General features: G+C 46.8%; 7 protein-coding genes across 7 annotated transcripts; 1 reads left to right on the top strand and 6 right to left on the bottom strand.

The window, feature by feature from the left end:
* Positions 1-221: 221 nt before the first annotated feature.
* Positions 222-3,635, bottom strand: K441DRAFT_701698 (MFS general substrate transporter). The gene is made up of 3 exons (XM_067653361.1): positions 3,117-3,635; positions 2,918-3,049; positions 222-2,868 (listed from the first exon to the last, which is right to left on the bottom strand). Exons 1-3 carry the CDS (start codon positions 3,279-3,281, stop codon positions 661-663), a joined length of 2,505 nt encoding a protein of 834 aa, XP_067496291.1. The 5' UTR covers positions 3,282-3,635; the 3' UTR covers positions 222-660.
* A 5,135-nt stretch (positions 3,636-8,770) lies between these two features.
* Positions 8,771-10,700, top strand: K441DRAFT_683089 (uncharacterized protein; the record flags this gene model as incomplete). Its single annotated transcript, XM_067651654.1, has 4 exons — positions 8,771-9,149; positions 9,197-9,473; positions 9,529-10,462; positions 10,518-10,700. 4 exons carry the CDS (start codon positions 8,771-8,773, stop codon positions 10,698-10,700), a joined length of 1,773 nt encoding a protein of 590 aa, XP_067496290.1.
* A 1,284-nt stretch (positions 10,701-11,984) lies between these two features.
* K441DRAFT_701696 (uncharacterized protein) lies at positions 11,985-13,201 on the bottom strand (the record flags this gene model as incomplete). Its single annotated transcript, XM_067653360.1, has 4 exons — positions 12,599-13,201; positions 12,450-12,548; positions 12,287-12,367; positions 11,985-12,225 (listed from the first exon to the last, which is right to left on the bottom strand). The coding sequence occupies exons 1-4, from the start codon at positions 12,718-12,720 to the stop codon at positions 11,985-11,987; spliced, it is 543 nt and encodes a 180-aa protein (XP_067496289.1). The 5' UTR covers positions 12,721-13,201.
* Positions 13,202-14,030: 829 nt separating this feature from the next.
* Positions 14,031-16,969, bottom strand: K441DRAFT_597745 (HECT-domain-containing protein; the record flags this gene model as incomplete). The annotated part of the gene is made up of 10 exons (XM_067645080.1): positions 14,031-14,130; positions 14,195-14,364; positions 14,419-14,644; positions 14,699-14,836; positions 14,889-15,185; positions 15,233-16,427; positions 16,481-16,614; positions 16,674-16,779; positions 16,833-16,871; positions 16,933-16,969. The coding sequence occupies 10 exons, from the start codon at positions 16,967-16,969 to the stop codon at positions 14,031-14,033; spliced, it is 2,442 nt and encodes an 813-aa protein (XP_067496288.1).
* Positions 16,970-17,985: 1,016 nt separating this feature from the next.
* Positions 17,986-19,921, bottom strand: K441DRAFT_649659 (ABC1-domain-containing protein; the record flags this gene model as incomplete). Its single annotated transcript, XM_067646952.1, has 3 exons — positions 19,547-19,921; positions 18,314-19,491; positions 17,986-18,230 (listed from the first exon to the last, which is right to left on the bottom strand). Coding segments are annotated over exons 1-3 (1,713 nt in total), but the record flags the coding sequence as incomplete, so codon positions are not given.
* A 145-nt stretch (positions 19,922-20,066) lies between these two features.
* K441DRAFT_701693 (non-specific lipid-transfer protein) lies at positions 20,067-21,931 on the bottom strand. The gene is made up of 2 exons (XM_067653359.1): positions 21,231-21,931; positions 20,067-21,145 (listed from the first exon to the last, which is right to left on the bottom strand). The coding sequence occupies exons 1-2, from the start codon at positions 21,725-21,727 to the stop codon at positions 20,263-20,265; spliced, it is 1,380 nt and encodes a 459-aa protein (XP_067496286.1). The 5' UTR covers positions 21,728-21,931; the 3' UTR covers positions 20,067-20,262.
* A 1,521-nt stretch (positions 21,932-23,452) lies between these two features.
* Positions 23,453-24,683, bottom strand: K441DRAFT_709701 (uncharacterized protein; the record flags this gene model as incomplete). The annotated part of the gene is made up of 6 exons (XM_067653867.1): positions 23,453-23,765; positions 23,803-23,917; positions 23,961-24,047; positions 24,186-24,263; positions 24,377-24,555; positions 24,610-24,683. 6 exons carry the CDS (start codon positions 24,681-24,683, stop codon positions 23,543-23,545), a joined length of 756 nt encoding a protein of 251 aa, XP_067496285.1. The 3' UTR covers positions 23,453-23,542.
* Between the last annotated feature and the right edge of the window lie 1,128 nt (positions 24,684-25,811).

Raw genomic sequence — 25,811 nt, 5'->3', positions numbered from 1 at the left:
GTTTCCGTTTCTCAGCATGCCCTTATATTTAGTTGATGGCTCTAGAAACCTATACACCCTACCCATCCATCGGAGAATTATCACAGCAGATAGAATAAATTGCTGGAAAGCTGACTCAAAACCCTGGGCCGAATAGCATGTTCAATAAGCGATTGATTGAGATTTTTTGTTGAACGAGCTCCATCACCTCAGGATATTATCAACCCAAGTGAAAGCGGTTTCACGAATTATATAAGACGCAGGTCGTGTTTATATACTACAGTGCTAGTATCAGAAGCTCGCTATAGACATCTCCTCTTACATACAGAGTATATCGACAATATTTTACATGCGGAAAAGACAAGAAAAGGCCGTAAGTGAAATCATGAAATATCAACATGTTGAAATACAAAACCCGGAAGTCCAAAATGCTCACCAGATCGCCGATCCGCAAAACCACTATCCCTCGACCTTCCTTTTAAGCGCCGAATGCCATCCTCATCTCTTGAGATGCCAAAAAAGAATAAACCAAAAAGAAGACATCTTCAGAAAATATATAAAAGCAAGAACTTTATGGCTCACCGGGGCGGCCACGACTTCCTTTCTCTATACTCGACCGTCGGGAGTTCTTCGTTATCTTTATGCCCTTTCCTCTTAACTCCATGTCCCAGACCCGAAAATCTATCTCCTCTCCTCTACAGCAGCCGTCTGCTCCGGCAGTCCATCCCCGACACCTGTCTCCGCCTTTCTCGGATCCACTATCGCCTTTACAGCAGGAGACCCATTCAACCAAAGCGGCAGCAGCGCCCCAAATGCGAAAACGGCTACAACAACGCAGTACGCATATTGTACATTTTTCGCCTTCAGCACACCGTACGCAATGGGCGGGAATACCGCACCACCACTTATTGCTGCGGTTAGCAATATACTAGCATCTTTTGTATTTCGGCCCATTCCGCGGAGAACCTGCGCAAAATTCAGAGAAAAAATGGGTCCTTCGAAGAAGTATACCATAATAACGACTGAAGCAGGAGCAGCGCCATGGCCGTTCATTGCCGCAACTGCAAACGCGATGGCGCCAGCATAGCAGAAGAGGAGGATGTAACGGGGTTTGATAAGTAAACCTGCGATTGCAGCTATAAAGCGTGACACAGCGAAGGCGGTGTGGCCGATTGCTTGGTGGCCGACGTAGTTTAGCCCTGGACGTACCATGGCGAGGTACTCAGGGAAAGTAGTAGATACTGTTTCTTGACCACCGGCGTAGCAGAATTCAGAGAAGACGCCAAGACAGAGAGTTATCCAAATTACTTTGACATTTAAGACCGATGTTGTGGAAGGTGCAGGGATGCGATTAGACGCTTCTTCTAGCTCGTCGTCGGTAGCTTCAGGGAGAGGAACGTAGTAGTATACAATAGCGAGAATGAAAGTAAAAAAGGAGATGCCGAGGTAGGTCCATTGAACATCTATAAGTGAACTGGCTTGAACTTTGAAGAGCACTTTCTTCGCGAGCAGAGGCGAAACAATACTGCCGATCGCCTGAATGCCTTGGGAGAGGTTTAGACGCACCTCGGAGTATTCAGGAGGCCCACAGAGTGCAATAAAGGGGTTGGCAGATATTTCCAAAGTCGATAGTCCAAGACCGACAATAAAATTCGAGATCAGAAAAGCTAGGAAGGAGGTGAGAACGGCAGACGGCCAGAAAACGAGGGTGCCGCAAGCATAGATCACCAGTCCAACGGTATAGCAAGCCTTGAAACCCCATTGCTTAAAGACCAGTCGACCAAACGTAAGTGGGGCAACAAAGTAGCCTCCGAAATAAGCACTGTGGAGGCCCACAGATTGTCCCGCTGACATATTTGCAACGGCCTGGAATTGTGCGTTCAAAGTGTCCAATAGCCCATAAGCGAAACCCCAGATGAAGAAGAGTATCGTGACCATTAAGACTGGAAAGACTGACTCCCTGTTGGACATATGGACCATGCTTTTCTTCTTCTTAATGTTAACAAAGTCGAAGAATGTAGCAGTGGGACGCCTAGTACGCATAGTTGCGTTTGTTGTCGCTGTGGTATACGTATCCGCCCTTTGGCAAGCCCGAGGCATTTCATTCATGTCAGGAGTAGTCAAGAAATCCATCATACCTAGAGTTGTCTCCGGATTTGCAGAAGCAACCGGGGGTGGCTTCTTCAGTGGGGAGTCTGGAACAGATGGAAGTGGCTGATGATCTCCCATATCACGATTCAGCATACTTCCACTGTTCGTCACAGATTTCTCCGTTTGACTAGTATCGCGTAGTATATGAGGCAGAAAACGCGATACTAGGGGTTTCAACGCTGGCACACAAGCGCACATTATGCCGACGTTGATCTCGATTGCTGACCACATAAAAGAGAGCGATGCATACCAGGAGAAATCATCAGCCTCCAAGTTCCTGGAGTTGCCCCCCGATGGCAAACTGTGATTCTGGATATCTTGGAGGTGATTTTTTGCGGCTTGCTGGAGGTACGCGATTCTAACGACATCGACGACGGCGACGAAGACACCAAATCCAAAAGTGATGATAAGGATAGTCTTCTGCTTCTTCGGCAACCGCATGCTCGTCAGAATTGGCATAGGAAGAAAAAGGATGGCAAGATCAGTGATAATATTTAGCGGCGCTGAAGAGAGATATAAAATCACGATATTCGTGCAAGTTGCCGAGTCTGGAACTGGATTTTTGAAGGCCGCAGTAACCGGGCGACATTGAAAGATAATGAGGAAGGTCAATGCTAGACCTCCAATATTGACGACAGCCAGCGTCACGATGGCCGCCCAACGGAAGATCTTTTGGGTCTTCGACAACGTTAGGTAGAATATCAGGATTGACGTTTTGGTAGCCATCAAGGCAGGATTCTAAGGAGTCTCAATGCCTGCTAATATGTATCTACGGACGGGTACTAACATATAGGACCGAGAAAGCATATTCTGATTTCCTCAACGCCGCATCCCATTGTGCAGGGACATCGACCTCATGTCGACCAAGCCCAACAGAGGTGCCATAGCATATTGCAAATGAGGTTCCGAACGCGAGGCACTACACGACGTTCTCGGATAAGCCTTCCATTCAGACTATACAACCGTGTTCTAGTGTTACTACTCACCCAAGCCAGTATCATGAAATGGTCGTCCCAGCCGAGTCTACGAACTATGCCAATCCTCGAAATCAATCTTAATACCACAAAGACGGTCGAGCACACGAGCATAGCTGCGGTGACAGCTAACACTATAGGGCTCCTCGACGAGTATCCGTAGCTTTCACTCGCCATGGTACTTGTCGCCTAGGTCCACAGCGGACCATGATATCAAAGGGAGTTTGAGCGCGAACAGGCGGTTCTTCGAGGTATCGAGGGAGTCACTGTACAGCCCAACATGGCCTCACACACTGAAGAAGCAAGAGAATAATTTCAAAGACGTTCAGCGACCCGGGGGATTGGTATACGCCAGCGAGGCGGTCGAGGCAACGACCTGGATGACAATACGGTTGGGAGAATAGTTGAGGGCAATCAAGGGCCGTTGTGCGCGGATTGGGTCAGGCAAACCCCAGAGTTTGCTTTTGACACGGCACTTGGGACGGCACAAATCTCTGACGGCCTGCATGTCTAGTGTTGGGGAATGAGTCGTGAGCGGCTTGCCGTTAACAGTCAGTCAGCCCTCCAACAGTCGTAATTGGGTCGTGTTCGTTTGCAAAGTGCGGAGAGAACCCAGCCTCCACGTCACTAGGATCACTAGGAAGACTGCCCACACGTACCCCGGGCGAACTTTCAACAGTGCAGAAGCGAGGCGCAAAGGATACTGCAACATGCGACAACACGAGGCCAGATTGAAGGTCAGCTTGGAGAGAAGTCTGCAACGGAACCATCGCTCCGCGTGGTGCCCCAGGCCCTCTATCGCAGCGCAGATCTTGCACATCCCACACCTTCGCTTGGCAATCCGCCAATGGCGAGCGTATCGGCGTTTTAATCCACAAGAGCGCCAAGAAAGCCCAAATTTCTTTTCAGGAGGACGGCAGGTCGGTCAAACCACGCTAAAAAGTCCGCCCACCATAAGCACTAATGCACAACCCCTGCACTGGGTAATCTCAGCTCAAAATATAAGACTACGTGGTCAACCGACCCCGTAACGCTCGTTCTACCTTACATCTACCTTACAGTGACCAAGAAAAGTGACAGCAATGGGTAAGCAGGCAACAACATGCTCGTAACGTGTTTCGATCGTGTTCTAATATTACTAGATCTCTCCAATGATTATCAACCCCTAGATTTTTCTAGTGATGATGAGAATATCTTTGATACTGATATAGAGGATAGTATCCTTGGCTTAGAGGATAATTTTCTCGAAGAGAGCAGAACACTGCCTCAGGATCAAGTTGAGGTAAATAGATTGTAACATGATTTGAACACGTTCTCATCTAGTTAATAATATATTAGCCGGAAAACCTCAATATTTCATTCCTTACAAAGGCAGCTACAAACCCTCTTACAACGCTTGTAATTGAGGATTGTTTAAGTCTTCCAGAATATCCACAGACACTGAACGAAGGATATACTTACCGTGTTAATGTAAGAGGTACAAACGCGGAACAAGCAATGCAAGTAAGTTAATAAACTACAAGACATATTCTAATCATGTTTGTATTGTATTACTAACGCTTTTAGATCCAATACGGAACAAGACAAGTTCATCCTCCAAAGAATGTAACATCAGTTCTTCTTAACGCAAGAGGTAAAAAGCACAAAATGCGTTGTTCAGGAATAAAGCATTGCCAATACCTTCGTAATACGTTGCGTTCTTTAGAGCACAACAAGGTCTCTGAAGAGACATGGAATTTGATACAGAAAGAGCGGGCACCTCTTGATAAAAGCGACCCAGATATCCGCAGACGTAATGCAAATAGGTATAGAACAGGCTCTGAATATATTTCTAATCTAAGTTAATATATCACAGTCTATTTCTAGCTGCTCAGAAGCGATTTCGGAATGGTAATGCCTGTAGCTCTCAAGGAGAGAACTGTGCGCTTGCTATTAAGCAACAAAAATACTCTGTAAGTTAATAACCATTTAAAATATATTTTGAACGTGTTTTTATATGGTTAACAACGGGTTTATATAGGATATCGCAGATGTTCAGCACTCTTTTCTTACTTGTACACAGGCTACAAATGAAACATATTTAGGGCACTTTCGAAAGCCGTTGCCAGCAAATGACAAGTACGATATTATCTATTTAACCTCTCTTATTGACCTAGGGGTTATAGAACCCGAGTCAACTGAGCAATGCGGGGTTATTGAATCAAATCTATGCAGGAGGATTGACTGTGGTAAGAAAACGTGTTTGTATGGCATTCGCATTATGTTTTTAACGGACCTCTAGGAATCGACCACCCTCAGGGACCAGGGAAACTTGTACATATGGACTGTGAGGTTACTTTCCACGTTTTTGTACCAAACGACTTGGAAGAGACACCTTATATTCATTTTACCTCGCATGGCACACATAGCCATGCGCCACCTCCTCCAAATAAGCCACCTATGCAGATACTAAATGAGGTACTCGAGTTGGTGCGTCGGATAAGCAACCCAGATCTAACACTGGGTAAGATGATACAAACGGGTTTGGAACGCGTTCCTCATATATTTCTAACATATTTATAGGGCGGTTTCTTCGAAATCCTGTTCTTGAACAGTTTTGTAAGCAGTATAAGAAGGCATCCTTAGCACAGATTCATGCAAGCTTTGCTACCATGGATCGTATCAGCCGATTGATTCAGAAAGAAAAGCTTACTTTATATCCTGAGGGAAAAGGACTAGCAAGAGTCGAATTTGAGTTTGATCAAAGGCATCGAAATCCCGAAACAGTATATAAACGTATTCTGACCATGTCTGAATGATATTGCTAACATGTCATAGGCCTATATTCAACATATCTACAGCGATCGAAATGGGATTATGATAATCTGCTTCTTACAAGAGCAGGCTAAGATCTTTTTAGCTCAAAGGACGTTTGAAGTTGATATGTCCTTTAAACGTATCCTTGAAATGAATATGAATGAGATTGTATTCACAGTTTGGCTTGAAGAGCACGGTAAAAGTATTATTATAGAATATATGTATGTTATAAATAGGTTACTAACCAATTTGTATAGTTTTTACTCTTGCACGTGTTATTACCAATACCTCAACAAGACGTACTTATGAGTTGTGTTTTGAGCGAGTCTTTCATTTACTTTCTGAACATCTTCGGAAGAGGATTCGCTGGAAGCATATTCATGGTGGAGAGGAAGGCTTTGAAGCCGTTGTATCTGATATGGATGGCAAGCAAATGGCTGGTAAGATATCTAGGAGCCAATCAGAACATATTGCTAACGTGTTTGTAAAGGCTTTGGAGGATATCTACAGCATATTGACCCCCAAAATCGCGAGTGGACGTGGCACCTTAAAAAGACTCTTGTCTTCCGCGGTATTCACTTTCTACAGAGTATTTCGAGGGCTGCCGGCAACCACAACGAAGCCTTTTTTGTACAAGAACGAATGAAGTCTCTTCTTACATGTAAAAGTCAGCCAGAGTACGAAGAACTTTGTGATTTACTTATTGGTAAGCTATTCTAAATCCATTTCTAACGCGTTTAAATGATGTTAATAACACAGCCAATGAATCGCAACCAATTGCCAATTGGGCAATTCACAAAAGGCACCCTGTTATTGCTTCAGGATTAAATAAGCACTGTTCTTTAGTCAACCACAAGCTATTTGATAGCCTACGACATCATACTAATGCGGTAGAGCAAACGGCAAATAAATCTTACGCATTTAGTGTACGGCAGTATCTTCTTCCTGCAATTTTAGGGTATTGACGCCTTTGTAACATGTTTATAACATGCTTATATTTTATTTAGCGCCCGAAAGATCGATCGACGAGATGTTGATCAGTATTTTGCTGGAAATCAATACGGAATATCCCATACACAAAGAGGTATATCAATGTTAAGCCGGTATGCGGATCATATGACTAGGGAGAGTACGTATAAAAAACTCCTTCGTATTTACTACCTAACATGTTTAGAACGTAAACGTAAAGAAATCCAAGACGAGTTACAGCGAAATGACACTGATGACGATGATAACGATATTTTATTTCAAGCATCATCATCAGGTGTAGTAAGAACACGCTCTAGATCTCCTCGAGGTTCAAGAACACCAAGATCTCGATCAGTGTCCCCTTCGAGGCTCTCTTCTGTTGCATCTGATAATTCGTAAGACTTTAACATCATAGTATAGTATTTTGAACTTATTACTAACCTGTTCGAGGCGTAATAGTGGTGGAAGATCTCGTCCACTAAAACGACAGGCCCTAAGCATCAACCAGGATCTTGAGGAACAGCGCCAAAGGCTTGAAATCCGTAAGATGGAGCTGGAACTAGAAGCAAAGGAGCTAGAGAACATGGAAAAGAGAATACAGCTAGAAAGAATGAAGGCTGGGCTGCGATAAGGTTCAGAACATGTTTTACGCCTGTTTTAATTATAATACTCGGCGGCCAACAGCTCATTGGATTATCAAAAATTGCATTACCAACATCCAAGTAAGTCTGCCTCTGAAGATACGCGAGAGAACTTAGGGGATTACTAACAGAAATAAAGTCCGTGGAAATTCCCTAATTGTTCGAGAGTTAGCAAGAATTCAAGGCTTCGCTAACAACTTTATTTTCTACGGCTCCGATATCGTCCAATATACCCAGGTGCTAAACGCAATTCTACCTCCCATGGGCTCCGATATCGTCCAATATACCCAGGTGCTAAACGCAATTCTACCTCCCATGCTAAGAGGATTGGGGATACTATTATTCATATTATACAGGATTGTCGAGTCGTCCGGTTAGAGGGAGGAACGAACGAAACAGAAACAGATACGAGAGGTGCGAAGCGGCCAAGAGCCCAAACATAACATCTACGCTTGCATTATGAATGGGACTTTGTCACGCCCGGCTAAGGTATAGCAGAAAGGCATTGCATCTTTGACAGTACATTACTTTGGAATTATTATTGGCGTATTGATACTGTGTGTGGATGAATCTCTTCCGTTAAGTCGAGGACTTTTGTACATATAATAAATTTTATGTGAATGTGGTATTTGAGTTAGAGGGTTGACGCTAGGGATGAGGCAAGTGATCGACCAAGTTCCGATCCGATGGTTTTAGAACTGACACATAGTTACATAATGTATCGGAAAGGAAGGAAAGCACATACATCATCTTTTGTAATTCTATCTCCAAGATTTTGAAGCTCTTCTATGAGTACAAACTGAAGGTTGGAAGTGGCTTTCGAAGTTCTGGGAAGTGTATTTTGATATATGTTGACATAGGCCTTTACGATGGTTTACGTCACGGATAATGGAACTTATAGCTTCTTGTATCTATTCTGGAGATGATTTGGTGCGTATTCTTTCTATCGCTTGCACCGATAACTGCGTCCAATAAATTATGAGGTGCATGCACGGGCGGTAAGTCATTCTGCCGCATTACCAGTCTCACAAGTACGCGTATGATCACGAAACCTTGATCCTATTGATTCTATTGGCTGGCTCTTATCGATAACCGTAGAACCCAGGGGAAGGGATAGTTGATATGAACGGCTGTTAACAGTCAATACTATCAACTAGATAGAATATAGAAGACAGAAGGCAGAAGACTAGGACTGAAGACTGAAGTCTACAATCATGATCTCAAAACTTCGAAGCTTTCACAGTTGTTCCGTCATGTATCATGTTTACTTTTTCGGGATCTGCCCACCCGGTAAATTCAGCTGCAGGCCGCCAGGTAGCCATCGTGGGGTGTGCTAACCGTACAATAACAACATTTGACGCTGCGACACTTTTGGAGTTCTTTCATGAACAATCCTCTCCCAACGAAGTGAAGATGTATACGGAAAGTGATCCGCTCCTTCCCACTTACGAACAAGCCACCGGGAAAGGGCAACGCCGACGTTCCCGCCAATGTTCCCCAGTGTGGCCTCTTGTCCTCTTTCCTTCAATAGGTCTCTTCGTTACCCTCATCCTGCTCTCGGTGTTTTCAAATGATCTCTCAACCATATTCAAGCCCAAGCCCAAGCCCAAGCCCATACCGTATCACGTCGCGGTCATTGGTAGGTCATAGAGTCCTCAAAAACAAGTGGAATGTAACCGGTAGTAGGTGCTGGCCCAGCTGGCGCTTTTTCAGCAAGGCAGCTCCGTAGGCTAGCGGGAAAATTGGATAAGCCTCTCAGTATAACTGTATTCGAACGAAAGAGCGCCGTGGGGGGTCGTTTAGTACCAGACTTGCCTCTGTATCCTTTCGACGATGCTCTGCAGCAGCCGCTTCTACCGGAATCAGCTAGCGCTCTCTCGCTCTCCAATGGAGCCATATTGGAAGCCGCCAGAGAGCATGGTATCCCTTTTCGTCCTCACGATCATAGCGAGAAGATATTTTAGTATGATTATCTACGCTCCACACTCATTCACACTTTCATATGCTGACATATTCAGCAACATCAAAGGCTCCTCCGAATTAACACGCCCATCTTCTAAGGCCTCATTAAGCTCCTGGCTGTGGGAGCTCTGGTGCTTTGGCTTCTCGTCCAAAAACGCCAAAGCAGTGGGCAACACGGCCAAGAACCAGTTTCTTCAAATATACCGCGAAACCGCGCCTATCAACTCCACACAAGAGCTCGTTCGGCGACATGGGCTCGGCTATGTTCTTGCCAACGGAGGGTTACAAGCGCTCGAAGGCCATGGGGTATCTCGCGATTACGTAGAAGATGTCTTGAGGGGAGAGATTGCCATTCAATATGGCCAAAACATGGAAGCATTGAACAACCTCGCCCTTGGCATTGGAGCATACAATGCCGACGAGGGGAGGTCTCTGCAAGGCGGAAGCATGACGTCTACCCTCGAAGCAATACTCGATAGTAGTGATGTAGACCTGCGGTTATCCACCGAGGTGTATGGCTTCCGGAAACTGAATGCAACCAAATGGCTCGTTGTGTCTCGACAACCAGGGACCTCAGGCGAAGGAACCATCGACATGTTTGACGGGGTAATATTCGCTGCTCCGTTTTTCCCTGATGAGTTTGAATACCGGGACACGACGTTTCAAACGCCTCCACAGATCATTGATTATAAGACTCGGCACGTTACTTGGTTTGCATCGCCGGTGCAGCCTGATCGAGACGCACTGGGCGTAAACGTGGCGAAGCCATTCCCGGATAGGGCGATTATGAAAATACCTGACTCCTGGCCTCATTCGAGCACTGGCCAGGGCCTCATAGAAGTCCTGGATATGGGAGCAATAGCCCAGCGAAATAGCGAGGGGCCAGGTAGCCAACATGCCTACAGGGTACTCTCGGAGGTTCGTCTCGAGGACGAACACTTACCAGCCATTCTTGGTGGCATGAGTCCGAGCTGGGTTGGCCGTCATGAGGTTTGTGCCGTTAGTGAGGAAATCTGTAATTTACGCAAGCTGACGATGCGTATAGATAAAGACTGCATATCCAAATCTGAGCCCACGATCGGCTTTTCCGCCAATGGTCCTCGACGACAGGTTCTGGAGTCCTCTCAGCATCGAAGCAATTGGCAGCTCTGTAGAACTCAGTGCGTGGGCCGGTAAAAACGTAGCGTCATTGGTGGTGACGGAGCTAGCAAAACGCTCAGATGACTAAAGCGGTGATCCCTGAGCTGGGCCACTCAGTCTAATGAGATGAGCAGCGACGCTTCGAGAGTGATCTCTTGTTTGGGGAAGGCCCCACGGACGAACCCGAAACCTAGTTTAGGGCTGAGACTTGTCTCTCCCCTGACCTTGGAATAATGACTACAGGCAAAAACTCCTTAATACGATATCGGGTATAACGATACATTTGGTATTACGATCTACACGTCCTAATCAAGCCTTTTTTGGTGTACCTAACGATAATCTGACTTTTGACGATACCGTTAAGCTCTACTACCAATATCGGTATAACTAGTTGTATGGGAAGGGGTATATCTGGCCCATAAGGAGGGAAATTTATACCCTTTAGGCTTTAAGATCCACCTTTATTAAAGTTTTACTGCTTATTCACCCTACACGTGACTTTTGATATAATACCATTGGTATTACGATACATTTGGCGCCAAAACCCATATCGTACTAAGGAGTTTTGCCTGTAACTGATAATGAGGAGGAGCTCGGGATTTCCTAGAGAAGACGCCTGCAGTTGCACTAAGGAGAAGCTAATTAAAACGGGTCACGTGATTGTGAAGCTCAGACCCGTATAAGTTTAACAAAAAAACATTGCATAAAGTAAAGTTTAAAATTATGCACAAAGGGGTACATGTGCGGATTGCTAGCCTTTTGGCATAGAATGTATGAGAACCTTCACTTTGCCCATACAAATCTGCCTAGACGCTAGCATTCCGCACATCAATTCCTTGTGCAGTGAATGGTTGTGGTCTTCCATATCTTAACCCGCTGGCGTCCACGGAGTGGGTGGTCCGTGCAGAATACTAAATCCAAACAACGCGTACAGTCGATTGCATTGATCCAATTGGCTGATTCTTATCGATAATGCGTGGACAAATTTTAGCCGGTTGAGGGATGTCCGGGGTCCACTCACTCATTTCCCCTCGCGATATAGCTGAGAAGATCCTTACGCTGAAAATACATGGGCTACTGTAGAATAGTGACACTAGCTGGAGTTCTGCAACATCCATCTCGATTATCGGTTGTACACAGCCTGAGATATCAATAGTCCAAATGCAACGCGAAAAGTGGGAAGAAGCAATTGATTCGATAGACTACCCAAGTCCTTCTCCAAGCAGTCTTACATTCTTACCCAAACACGCCATCCCTCTTCGGATTAAGAATTACATATAGCCATATCACCCCTTTTACTCCCCTGAAAAACTCTCATTCCCACATACACCAAACCTCCTCTTCTCCTATCCATTATCCATCCTGTATCTACTTACAACAGACCAGCAAGGCCAAGGAAGATAGCAACAGCGCCGCTGACGGGAGCAGCGACGAAGCCAGCGGCAGCGCTTGAGGAAGCCGAGGCGGCAGACTGGCTGCCCGAGGCAGTGGCCGCCACACCGCCGGTAGTGGCGGTGACCACGGTGTTCGCACCGGAGGCACCCGAGGCGGTGGCAGCGGTCGTGGAGGCACGGGGCATGGTGGCAGCAGCTGCGGCGCTGGAGGACAGGAGACTGGAGTGCGTGTTAGCCGAACCCCCGTGCTGTGCTTTGAGGGGAGGAGAGGACGCCTTACGGAGCAGCGGCGGTACAGTAGGCGGTGACCTGGTTCTGGACGGAGGCCATCTCGGGGAGGTTAGGGCAGTTGTTGTAGCAGCTGTGGAGAAGAAAGTGTTAGTTCGTGCTGTAGCTGTCTTGGTAAAGTTCCCCAAGCGTTGTTGGGATGGGCAAACACGTACGTCAACAGGTTCTGGTACTGCTGACAGAGGCAGATCCAATCAGTGCCAGCGCAGGCATCGATCTGAGGCTGGATGGTGGCAATGCAGGCTTCGACAATGCTGTGTCTATGTCAGTATAGTTTCTAAATGGTAGTCAGGGGCATGCCTACTTTTGTGCCTGGCAGGTCGATGAGGAAGTCGGCTGTGCAGCGGTAGCAACAGAAGTGGCAGTGGATTGAGCCGCGGCAAAGCTAGCGGAAGCAAGGACGACGAGAGCAGTGGTGAAGCGCATTTTGAATTGTGTGGAGCTGGTTGTTATTGTGGTGTTGGTGGAGGCGAGGGGTAGTAGGAATGTACAGGGAGGAAGAATGGTGAGCGAGAGGTTAAATGATAAAGCCCAAAGGTTTTGTTATTGAGAAGGTAACCCAGAACGAGTGATGGGCAAAGTCAATTGGGATAGAAGCAATCGGGACGTGTGAACAAAAGGGCAGACCGAAGCCCAGACGGGGGGTCTCGGAGTTTTAACTGCTCCAAGCCCATGATTAATCTCGCGTTCAGATGGGGCCCAATTGGACCGTGCTTCTGCCACACCCTTAGAATGATGAATGGCGAGAGGTCGCAGAACATGCCAATCGATATCGACACCAACCCAGAAGGGGCCGTCAAAGGTGTGGTATGCGTTGAGACGGCTATTCTTAGTTCTCCCCGCCATAGCGAACCCTGAAGATGCTCATCGAGAGTAATCGAATGGCTCAGGTTTTCGCAGAGGACTCGAGGCTAAGTTAGGAGTGTGAAAGGGAGCAGCAGTAGCAGCAGCAGCGGCAGCAAGGACTAGACGGAGAATGAAAGTTTGGGGGTCCCCGAGCTCGCTTCTTTAAGCCGCTAAACATCCAGCCTTGGCCGTCTTCCCTTGATTGGCGGACATGGAGTGATCGGCACCCAGGGGCGTCCTCTTCTCAATGCCGAACTCCCATACAGGGATAATTGGACGTGGAGACGAGATGAGCTTCGCCAGTAGAATTCATGGCTGTTGTGGGTGCCGTGCGAAGAGCTGCGAGACGGGATGAGCCTATGGTGATGGAGCCATGGAGCCTGGCTGCGGGGATGCCAACTTGTGCACTTTTGAATACGAAATATATACGTAGACACCACTCCTACACTCTTCAGCCATTACTTGTCATTCAAACACTCGTCGATCCAGCGATCCAGCGATCCAGCCTGTCCCGAAACAAAACAACCTGCCGCCCTTCCTATCAAACCCTTCCTTCCCCCCACAGCCTGCATCAGCAACCACAGGCTTTCAGCGCACCTTCACTGCTGGCAGGTTGATAGTCTACGGCTTATGCTCACTCCGCACATGGCTTGCTTCGAAGAGAAACCCGAACGCCTCATTGCATCCTGGCGGGGTTTCGGCACTAACCACGTCCATCCCTTGTATCAAAACGTGCTTGCATCACGAAAACATAAAACAGTGACGCAAAGCCCAACCCGCTTTCCCGCGACTCTTTTCCACACTTTTGTACACGGGAGATTGATGCCGACTATGTACCACCGTCCAAAAGCTAGAAGAAGAATAAGAAGCAGAAAGTCCCCACCCTGTGTCTACTCTTGTCCAAACCCAACTGTTTCCTCAACAGCAATTGTCAGCTTCTGGTTCAGGGCCTCGAAAGTCTTATATGGTGGCAGGTCAAGCCGGTTGAAACTGTTTTTGAGTTATTAGCGAGTGATCCCTATCATGAAAAAGGACATGGTAGAGGACGACATACCAAGTATGTGACTTCGGTAACTGATTGGGTTCTCCTGCTTTTTCGATCGTAAATCTTCTAGGCCCATCGCTTCCCTGCAAATCCTTGAAGCCGTTGACAGGGATACGCGAAGTACCAGTTGCAAATTGTAACAACCGTGACTTCTGCTCTGCATCCCAGCTCCGGATACACTATTGACACATCAGCCTCATGATATAGCTTTAATATGATTTCAGGGTTCTGACCTTCCAGAAGTTCGCGATAACCTCGTCGCTCTCGGTGTAGCCCCGGTAGTCTGTGTGCTTCTTCCAGTCATCAACGTCAATATCGGCAATACCTCCAATGAGGAGCTCCAATTCACGCTCATCGAAAACGTTGACGAGATCAGGAGGGATCAACTCGTTGAAGCCTGAAACGAACGCCTGGAATTGTTCCTCCACTCGCTTCTGAATACGCCATTCCGTGATAAGGCTGTAAACATTAGTCATTCAGGACCTCTTGAATGTATGATGGTGAATTACTTACTCAACATATTCTTTTTTGTTCTCATTCGTAACTTCAATATTCTCACCGTTTGGCTTCAAATCAATACTGACCGTCTCACCGAATCGTTCGTCTTCCGTTGAAAAGGTTAGTTCTAAAGCATCTGTAATATCGTTGTTCCTGGCCAAGTATATCAGTTAAAGCATTCAAAGGCACTCCCGTCTTCACTTACAACATCCATTCAAGGTTACGGTGGAAATCTGCGTCAACACCCTCCATATCCTGAAGCGCCACCTTTTTACGCAGAATCATTTTGTAGAAAGCTCCAATGAAGAAAGCATCTAAAAATCTCCTGTGGAAGATTGCCAAACCAACCACCCGCCCAATGAATTTGAAGTAGTTAAGATGTTCTGGATTGATGCCAGAATGAGGGTTGATCTGAAGTGTATAGTTGTCATGCGCTGAGTATTCGAACAAGCAGTAAAAAGGATTGAACATTTCGTGAGAAAGAAGGAAGAAAAACTCTCTGCTCAAATATCAGTCTTCTGTGTTACACTACTAGATTGACATACTTACCGAGAGAGACCACCATAATCTAGACCATCTTCGCCATCAAATTTGATCATCAGTCGTTTCTTGAGATCGGCAGCACTTTGCCGCATAATCTCATGGTATGAGTCCTCGAAGATATGCGTTCTCCGGACCTTGACATGGCACTGGCCAGACACAATGCGAAGCGCTGGCTGCGATCGGAAGTATATCAGCTTGCGCCTGAAATCACGTTTATACTGAGGAACATTCTGATCCAGCGAAGATGGCAGTCTAGGATCGTCCCAGGTAGTTGTCTTTGTGTTGTGGTCAACAAAGTAAACTCTCGCCGTGTTTGTGAGCCGCATTTCCCACCCACTCGGCAATGGTCCTAGTTGGGACACCGGTTGCTGTTGGATGGTGCTGTTGTTGGCATTCTGCCCACCATACATCCGAATGTATTGCTGGCGCCGCGGATCTACCCATGTAGTGGTTCGTGTGTTATGATCTACGAAATACGCACGACCTTCTGGTGTGTGGCGTTGTTCCCAACCCGATGGTAGCTCGCCTGTCCCTGCGGTTGTAGCTCCGGTGGCCATCATCGATACAGCATTGGAAGACGGGGCTGGCGGGGATGGTTGACGGTCGGAGAGAGTGGGAGAGTTTGCCCCCGTTCGGTCTTCTGGCAACATACGGTTCTGATGTCGAGTACGCTCAACCTGAGTTTGTGCCGCAAGGGCAGTCCTCTGATCTGCCTCATTGAACCCAGCACCTGGCCTTACCCAAGTTGTTTGCCTAGTGTTATGATCGACATAGTATGTACGCCCTAAGTGGTCTTCTCGGCGCTCCCAACCCCCCGGAAGACGTCCTTGAGCATCTTCAAAAGCGCTATATCCTGTATTCCTCCCTTGGGTACCGTTTTGGGTAGCTGGCGGCATGGCGTTTGCGGGCGCTACGGGAGTAGGCTGACTTAAACGTTGAGGAACGGGGTTGGTGGGGATAGGTCTATTTCCTGGATAAATTTCCGGGTGAAGAGATTGCGTAGATTGGTGCCCGACGGGTGTTACTGGTGCATGGCTTGCGAGACCATTCATAGAGGAGTGTGCAGATACAGATGGTCGAGTTGGCTGGGCTTGCCCCGGTTGACTTAGCGGCTGAGAAAGATTTGTGGACAGGTTAAGGATGAGCTTTCCATGAACGACCATGTTATCGTTAGACTTCTTAAGATCACGCGTGAGCATCTCTGACGTGGGGTTAGCATGAATGCGGGGGCAAGAAGACGTGTGATTGCCTTACCGTCACCACCAGCGTCCAGATCAATCACGCTTCCTACTCGAACATTTATTACACCAAGGAAGCCTTGGTCCTTCTTCTTGAACTTCTTCTGGTCGAATATTTGAACGGCTAGCACGCTGTCCTCGGTCACCCTCCTACACGGACATCAGCGTCATTATTTAGCTTGATCGAAGCTCGTGCGGGCAGTGCGTACATATCGAAGTTCTCATTCCAGTAGGGGTTCAGGGTTTTCTTAATTACGCTTGTCGTCCGAGTCTGCTCACCATTCACCGTTGCAACAGCAAACGGGTCCGGAAATCCTATATCAACCTTGTTAGCAAATTACCGCTTAATGGAGCCTTGGGACTCCTACTGAAGACATCCCGTTTATAAAGACCATCGGCAGCGATAACTTCGACCAGGTTAGCACTCTTGTTCGAGCTCAACAGCAGGAAGGCAAAGGTAAGACGCACTTGTGACCCTCAGGTTGGGCTGACCCGCTCCGTCCATCTTGTTGTGTTGAGGTCAAACAATGACGATAGACGTCAAACTCGAGGCTATGGAAGCCTTCGAGACCCTTATTCTTGTCCTGCTCGTATGTTAGGAGGCGTGCGCAACAGCGAGGCAGTCCGTCAACGAGTGCCTAGGGTGAAGAGGGCTGTGCAGGCGGAAGGAACAGGCCGGGCCAAGAGATGGCCCGCGGGTTCACGACAAAGGCGGCTCGCCGAATTCGAGGGAAAGAGGCGTCCACGAATACAAATGCGACGCTTTTGAGGCGCGGTCGGGCAGGTCGTGATGGAATGGCAGCAAATACAATATTATGGCCGGGCTGAGTGGTGGTGAGGCAGATTGCCGCCTCTCGCTTCTATCTTTAATGGAGAGGTGCCCCGCAGCTCTTCTCTGTCGCAGTGAACCTGCCTGTTCACGCACTTGCTAGGAGCTTCCGACGTGTGCCAGAAGGAGCCTGCCAAAACACCTTGCGCGTCGAAGATAGAGCTGAATGACACCCTTTTTCGTGGCTACTGGATAGATAGACGTTCTAATCCTTTCACACTCCGGGCCCATCCAACAGCGATGTCAATTACACTCCATTGTCTGGGTTACTGCAACGTTCTGATCTCTACAATTTTTTGGTGTCTGAAGCACAGGATTCTAATAGGACTAGCGACTCATTGAACCGCATGATAGGACAAATAGGAATGCTCTTTGGGGACCTTACCCCTCCGGCTTTTCCACAGCAAAGGAAATTTCCGTTGGTCCAAATCTGTCCAGGCTTTCCATGTATGTCATATAATCTAAAAGCTTGAAAAAAGAACCCCACAAATGCCACACCAAGACCTATGAGCCTCCAAATGGACCGCCACTGCTTACCAGAGAAGTGGAATTCTAATCGTACATTTATTCGTCTATGTGCGCCACCAGTGAATGCTATTATCGCAAGATATATACAAATTCCTGTCATGTTGTACAAACACCGTCAAAAAAGCTTCAAACGATTTGGGAAACAGAACCTAGTTCAGTCAGACCATCGGGCCCATTCCCAAAAGAGCCCTCAATTGTAGCCAGTGCTCGTAGAAACCGAGTTTCAACTCCACTCTCATATGCGTAGACCACGCCTGGAGGAAAGCGACGAGATTCGGGGGCCAAAATAGACTTCCACTCAGGGCTTCTTTTTGTTCTTCGTAAACGGTCCGAGACGCGTAATGCGCTAAGATGAGGAAAGTGCGGGCAGGTCCTTGGCGGGTATGGAGGTTTTCATCGAGCGACCGAGCTACAATCGCCGTCCAGTTAGTCAACCATGTTAAGCAGCGGTTTGGGAAAGCTTCATAGAAAACTTGCAGCAAAGGGACGTACTCAAATCATTCGTTTTGAGAATAAGCAGAATGACTCTTGGTACCTGGCCCAGCAGCTGTACTAACTGTGCCAGCATTCCATCCCCCAGCGCCTCCGATATTGTATCCTTTTCCTTTTTGCTTCGAGGCATAGCAACGTTCTGCTTGACGACGCTGTAGTCTCTCCCCGTAATCGCGCTTGCAAATAAGGGGAAATGCTCTTCCCCAATGCCAGCAACCTCATATGCATACTTCCTCATTCGCGGTTCATCCGCATCGAGCACAGCCAGCCAAAGCTTTGCGTATGCGCGTCGCAATGACATTGGAATATCCCGGTAGAGTCCATGATCGTACAGAATAACATCGAAATTGCCTTTCCCTGGTCGTGACGGATTATGCCTAATAGCAATGTTGCCGCCATGCGGGTCGCAGTGAAGAGGTGCATTGGTCCCAAAAATCATTTCATTAAATATTCGAGCCAGCGCAGCAGAAACTTCGTCTCGGTCAATATTGTGCGAGTCTAGATACTCTAGATCATCTGGCCGATGACCGCTCACGTACTCCATTACCAAGATGCGGCGTCTCGCCCATAGAACCTCTGGAATAATGAGAGGCATTTCCCGGATATTTTCAAAGTAGTTCCTTGCACGTATGGCATTCTGGCCCTCCCGATAAAAGTCCAGCTCTTGTGGCAGAGATACCTCCAATTCCTCAGCTAACCAGGTCAAGTCGTATTCTGGAAAGAATCTCTTCAACGTTGCAAATGTGAATCTAGTTAGGACTAGATCTAGATGTGCCCATTCGTCCAAAGCTGGATGCTGGACCTTCACCGCCACCCGCTGACCGGTATTCCTAAATATCGCTCTATGTACCTGAGCCAAAGATGCAGCTCCAATTGGTGCCCTTTCAAACTCTAAAAAGTATTCGGAGAGCGGGTGCCCTGTGTCCTTCAACACCATCTCTTCTATTGATTCAAACGAGGATACAGGGCATTTGTCCTGTAATGGTATGAATGTATCACACCATTCTCCAGGAAGTAGATAATTTAGACTGCTTAGATGCTGGCCTAACTTTATAAATATTGAACCATTTTTTTCTAGTGTAACTAGTGTCCTTTCGGCGCAGCGTTTGTGGCAGGCTCGAAGGAGTGCATCGTAATCGTCCGCATTGTCATGATCATGTTTGAGGGTCATCCGATAACTGCAGTTCAGGGGCTTGTAAGCTCATGGCCCTTCAAATTCAATGGGTGACAAACTCATTGATGCAGACAGCTAGTGTTGAGACCACCCTTCCAGTCCTCTGAACAGCCGTCACCGCATGCTTTGCATCGTCATTAAAAGCAACTGCTGATGCTGCGACGACCCCACCTGTGGATGCTAAAAGTATTCGCTTTCTCCGTTTCGATTGTGGATGGGCTTTGGAGCCGGCTTTCGTCGCAAAGTTTGGTCGTTGTAAAGGTGTAGTTTGCCTACGGAGACATGCCCGACATGTCCAAGGAATGGTTCTTCGGAATAGAAGAGGGAGAGGCAGCACGGAGGACATCATAAACGCATTTTGGTATCAATGCTAATAGTCTCGGAGTTATATAAAAAGAGGTATAGAATGGCTGCAATGATTCCGTCTACTTTTGTGGAGGTGAGATGAACTCAACCCGAAATTTTCTCGATTAGCGTCATAGGTTGGCGGCGATTTTCTACCTGCAATGTAGAGCTCAGCTTAACACATGTCCACCTCGCCTTCACAAGGGCTGTCGAACCATGAATTCAATATGCGGCGGGCAGCTTTATCATATGCACTTAAGCATATGCTAAAGTAAGTGATATATTTCTTAAAGTTATGGTATGCAGAGTACAAGTATTTTCCATTCTGACCATCACAAGTACACAAATATTTAAGGAGCGGTAAGTACTAATTTACAGCCTTCCTTCATTTACAACCCCTCAAACGCCCGAATGCCAGTCTCATCCCTGATCAGAATCTCGCCTCAACCTTCTGCTCAATATCCTGTAGAGCCCAATCACTCCTTGCCTTCTTCGACCGAACTGAGTCTACCTGTGCCTTGGTGAATCCCTTCGCCTCGACAGCTGGGTTGTATCCAAGACCAGTTTTCTTTGCGACAACGTCGCTGGAAACAGTCTGAGCTGCCTTTCCGTCTGCCCTCTTGTATACTGTGCACACAGCGGCACCACCAAGGCCAAGATTGTGCTGCAGTGCCGCTGTGGTACCCTCAACTTGTCGGTTGTTAGCCCAGCCTCGCATATGCCAAACTAATTCCGCGCACTGAGCAAGGCCTGTTGCGCCAAGGGGATGTCCCTTGCTGATTAAACCACCGGAAGGATTGATCACAACCTTCCCGCCATAAGTGATTCCTCCTTTCCGGACCAACTCGTGAGCCTTACCTTTAGGTGCGAGACCCAATGCCTCGATGGTGACCATTTCGTTAGCCGAAAAGCAGTCATGGAGCTCGCAAACTTTGATTTCATCCGGTGCGACGTTGGCCTCAACGAGGGCGGCTTTCGCTGCATTTTCCGACATAGAGTACCCAATTAATTCGATAGCGCTGCGGTTAAAGAGATCCGGGCTATCTGTAGCAAGGCATTGGCCAGCAATGAGAATAGCTTGATCCTTTAATTCTGGTCGAGCGTCGAGGAATGCTTGAGACACAAGGACAGCGGCAGCACTACCGTCTGACGTAGGACAGCATTGAAGCTTGGTAAGGGGTTCATGGATCATCGGAGATTTCATGATTTGCTCAAGGGTATATTGGTCCTGGAACTGAGAATAGGGGTTGTTTTTGGAATGGAGATGGTTGATGCGGCCAATCTCGGCGAAATCTTCGAGTTTTGAGCCATATCTTCATGAGGTTAGCATTTAAAGCAGACAGTGATTGTATACCATGATCCCCCGTCTTCAACTAAGGGGTTAGAACGAGAACTTACTTCTCCATGTGCTCCCTTCCGGCATTACCGAACATCTGAGCAGCACCGGGTGCTTTGGTAATGCCTCTGATTTCCTTCATCATTAAGCTAGTAGTTCCGGTAGGGTTTGCGCGGTCCCGAAAGAAGGTTTGCAAGCTCCCCGGGAACATCTTCTCGAACCCGACAACTAACACGCAGTCTACAGCACCGTGCGCGATCATATTCCTGCCCATGTATAGGCCGGTTGACCCAGTTGAGCAGTTGTTGTTCACATTGTAGATGGGGATTCCTGTCATGCCAAATTGATAGAAAACACGCTGGCCGGAAGTACTGTCGCCGTAGCAGAAACATGCTACACCTTGGTCGACATCGTCGTAGTTGATGTGTGCATCCAGCATAGCCTTCACACCGGATTCAAAACCCAGTTCTGTGTAGTCAACCTTTCCTCGGGGCTTGATGAATTTGGTCATCCCAACACCTAGTACGTATACCGGCGTATTTCCTTTCTTGTTAACCATCTTAGTAATACTGTGAATGTAATGGCCTTAGTTAGAGAAGTACGTAAAGAAACGGGGGAAGCTTGGGTAGAAGGCTTTGACAACAAGCGGCGGGTAAGCTGGAGCAAGTGGCAGAGCAAGCAAATTAGCCTGACAGTTGGGGTTGATATAGAAGTATTATGCGAGATTGAATTCGGGAGTACCCCAGGAAGGGTCGGAACCGAGGTTGACTCGTTTAGGGCAGACCTAGCATATGGAGCTTGCCTCCCCCGCCATTGAATGGAGCGCCAGGCATACTAAAATATGTCGTGGGACACTTTTTAATTAATCTATTTAAAAGTTGGTGGTTTTAACAGCCGCAACGTTTAGTAAATTTTTTATAAATTTTATATAAAACTCTTCTAGCATTATTTAATTTAAACACTTATTTTTAATATTCTTTTTTTAATATTGGTTGCGTTGCAGTGCTGTGAATAAATTGCTTCGTTAGAAAGTGTCCCACGACTTATTTCAGTATGCCTGGCGCGAGGTCAGTCCCGGTAAATCATAGCCGAACTACATGAGCACCACACGTGTCTAGAAATTCATCACTATCAATACTAATCTACTAACTGTCTTGTCCATCACATCCTGACCTTCCTACGCTTCTATGAAGATGACATGCGCAGCGACATGTGCAGTATCTCCAGAACGCTAAAATAAATCAGGAAGACTGTTTACAGTACAACGCGTAGTTTCTTCTGATCAAAGATCAAGAACCGCTTAGCTTTTCCCTCAGGCATTTCTGCTTTAAATTATTTAAGTAGTATTTGGACCTTCCTCTGCCCTGTGCGTAGACCACCTGAAAGTGAGGACCGCAAGGCCAACTTTTCGCATTACGCGTACAGAAATTCTAAGGCTTCTTATCAACACTACCTCGACGAAGGAAGTGATATCCATACTATGTAAGATACCGAATATCGTGACCGGAGAGCATTTCTTCATCACAAAAAGCCTTACCGTAAGGCTTTTCAGATAATACCATATAGCAAACCTCATGAATAGCACTGCAAAATGGCAATAATCTTTGCAAGCACATCCTAAATCAGAATTATAAGCATGCAGGGGGCTTATCAGAGCAAAATATGAAACCACGTGCACACAACACCCCCACCCCTTTCGCATCAACGATGTCTCCCGCTTCGATTCGGCTCCATCGCTGGAACTTACTACCCAGGAAGGCATTTTTATAACATGTACGGGCGTTAGTTACTGTCACTTTGCTCTATTTGTTCTTTAAAAACCGGCTTTCACCGGTTAAGGTCTGATATACCCGGTTGCGGGGCTATTTTATACCCGAACCGACCCGTTTCCAGCTCTGCAGAGACTTTGATTGCTGCAGACTTGTTGCGGACGTATCATTCTACCGCTATCATTTTGTTAAAATTATTCGAAACATGTCCTACCCACGGGCTGTCTCCCTATGGCTCCTTGCTTTCCGCCTCAATCCAACTCACGGATATTGATGACTACCTTGAAAGAAGACAAGCGTTGTTTCATTTGTACTTAGTTATCCTTCTTAGCCAGAGAGCGCAGGGCTTTGGGGCTTTGGGGCTTACCTACAATTACACTGCATTTTCTTGATCAGTGGAGGGTTAATTCGGGATATTTTCTCAGACACTCTATGACCCTGCCCTGATCTAATGTCCCAAGGAAAACTCGCCGGCTGACAGACATGTACACGGAATAACCGGTAATGACATTACCCCTATATACGCCAAAAAAGCAACGGATCCCGCTACTTTTGCATGCACAGTGAAAGTCGTCGCGCCGAGCAGTTCGATAACAACTCTACTGTCACGCCCCGGGAGCTTGGAAAATATCGCCACTCCGCGGCCCCGTACTCTCGCGTCTCTCTTCTGTAGGCACGCCGGCTTCATTCTTCTTAATACCTCTAGCACCAAGCGTGAGGTACGTGTTATCCAGGCTCGGCAAGTCCTCACCCTCCGGCGGCTGCCAATGCTTGCTCTTAATCGGATTAACGCCCAAGATGTACATTGTATCAATCTCTTCCAGTGTCCTGTTCTGGCTCTCGCACGAAGAAATAAACCACTAACGCACCCATAGAGCAACAAGCTGCGAATATGTATCCGTATCGGTAGTCGATAGTGCTGGTAATATATGGAGTGAAGAAACTGATGAGGAAGTTCCATACCCAGTTGAATGTTGTGGCTAGCGCCATGCATTTGGCGCGGTAACGAGGGATATATCTCACTAACGAGAGCCCATACGATGGGTCTCCAAGTCATAGCGAAGCCAGCAATGAAGAGACAGGCGAAAACGATCATAACATAGCCGATGGCTGGAGTATTAGAGCTGGCATTCTGATCAAGAGCGAAATGGCCGAGCAAAGTGAAGGCCTGGTGATTCGATTAATAACTCCACAATGATTATGCCACGAAAAGCCTTACCATAAAGCACATGAACATCTAGAGAGCACTAGTAATTAAAAAGGGACGGCGACCAAACCTTTCAACAGTGTAAAGACTGGGGAAAGCAGTACCGAAATTTACGCGTCCTAGGATCATACTTGTCACGTAGCTGTTTAGGAGTCCGACGGACGCAAAAGTGGAAGTCCGGTAGTAAAAGAAGTTGGCATCAGTAAGCCGTTGTAAGCCTAGAGCGTGATACCGAGCAGGGTGCGGTAGGCCGTCCTGAGTCCAGTGAAGATCCCATACCAGGGATGCTTGCCACCTCCTGCTCTCTCGACATCCAACTTTTCCTTGATTTCGCGTAATTCGCGCTGCACATTAGAATGGCCCTCAGAGGTACCATAACTACGAGCAATGATGCCTCGAGCTCTGTCAATACTGCCATGACGATAATCCCAACGAGGGCTTACCAGCGCTACTATGGTCCCTGACCTGCCATTCGAGAAAGCTAGAGCACCGGTCTTTGGATTGGTAGCATCAGCAAAGCGCGCAAGGAAATCCGGCATCTCTAAAAACCCAGATATCTGACCTGTCGGAAACTTTGGTTTGGGAAGCTCTAGAATCAGCGAGCAAACATGAACCAGTATCATATCCAAAAATGAAACTACCCATAGAAACCAGCACATCCATAACCAAGATTCGCGGTCTAAACCTTGCCGCAATCCCCATTCTGGTCATAACAGGCCGTTTCTCAATATCCGCATTTGTTGACGATGCAGTCGAGGGTTTCCTGCCCCCTTATTCGTTAAAGGAACCCCATATCGATGAACGGTTTTGAAGCAGACCTCTATGCTACGTGAAGGATGAAAGTTGAGGACAGAAGGACATTGGAAAGCGGAGACCCATGAGATAAGTAGTGTGGGACTCAGTGTGGTCAGTAATAATACAATAATTAATGATACAATTATCATTATTGATCATTATTGATCATTATTGATTAATTTAATTATAATAATATCTATATTTCTAATCTTATTGCGTTACTTAGGCCTCTATATAATAGTGCTAGGGTATATTACCTACTATATTACCGTATTACCGTATTCTACCATATTCTACCGGTCCTATAGTTATTCTAAAAATATCAGTAAAAATCGCTAAGCCGTATAACGTACATTAATAGTATATTACCAAGTTCTACTATAACTTGTCTACTAGGTTCCATTATAACTATCTACTAAGTTCTACCGCAACTGTCTACTAAGTTCCACCGTAACTATCTACTAAGTTCCACCGTAACTATCTACTAAGTTCCACCGTAACTGTCTACCTAGTTCCACCACAACTATCCACCTAGTTCCACCGCAACTATCTACTAAGTTCTACTATAACTGTCCACTAAGTTCCACCGCAACTGTCTACTAAGTTCTACTATAACTGTTTACTAAGTTCCATTATAACTATCTACTAAGTTCTACTATAACTGCCGTTTTCTGCCTATGCCGTAATAAGTGGTAAGTAAGCTAATAGTAGGGTGGTAGAATATAGCAGAATATGGCAGAATATGGTAGAATATAGCAGAAATATGGCAGAATATGGCAGAAATATAGTAAAATACAGCATAATGCGGCATAATGCGGCAATATGTGAGAGGTAACCTGCCCTAGTACTATTATAGGCAGAAAATGGCAGAA

The sequence above is a fragment of the Cenococcum geophilum genome (assembly GCF_001692895.1).
Source record: "Cenococcum geophilum 1.58 unplaced genomic scaffold K441scaffold_110, whole genome shotgun sequence".
NCBI classification, from domain to species: domain Eukaryota; kingdom Fungi; phylum Ascomycota; class Dothideomycetes; order Gloniales; family Gloniaceae; genus Cenococcum; species Cenococcum geophilum.
The sequence above is the reverse complement of the archived record's forward strand: the minus strand, read 5'-3'. Positions and strand labels throughout refer to the sequence as shown.

Excerpts from the sequence above, each read along its gene's own strand:
- K441DRAFT_701693 (XM_067653359.1), bottom strand. The coding sequence starts at position 21,727 with ATGGTTAACAAGAAAGGAAATACGCCGGTATACGTACTAGGTGTTGGG. Across the intron at positions 21,146-21,230 it reads GGAAGGGAGCACATGGAGAA|ATATGGCTCAAAACTCGAAG; the intron begins GTAAGTTCTCGT and ends AACCTCATGAAG.
- K441DRAFT_701698 (XM_067653361.1), bottom strand. The coding sequence starts at position 3,281 with ATGGCGAGTGAAAGCTACGGATACTCGTCGAGGAGCCCTATAGTGTTA. Across the intron at positions 3,050-3,116 it reads ATTTCATGATACTGGCTTGG|TGCCTCGCGTTCGGAACCTC; the intron begins GTGAGTAGTAAC and ends AACGTCGTGTAG. Across the intron at positions 2,869-2,917 it reads ATGCTTTCTCGGTCCTATAT|AATCCTGCCTTGATGGCTAC; the intron begins GTTAGTACCCGT and ends GAGACTCCTTAG.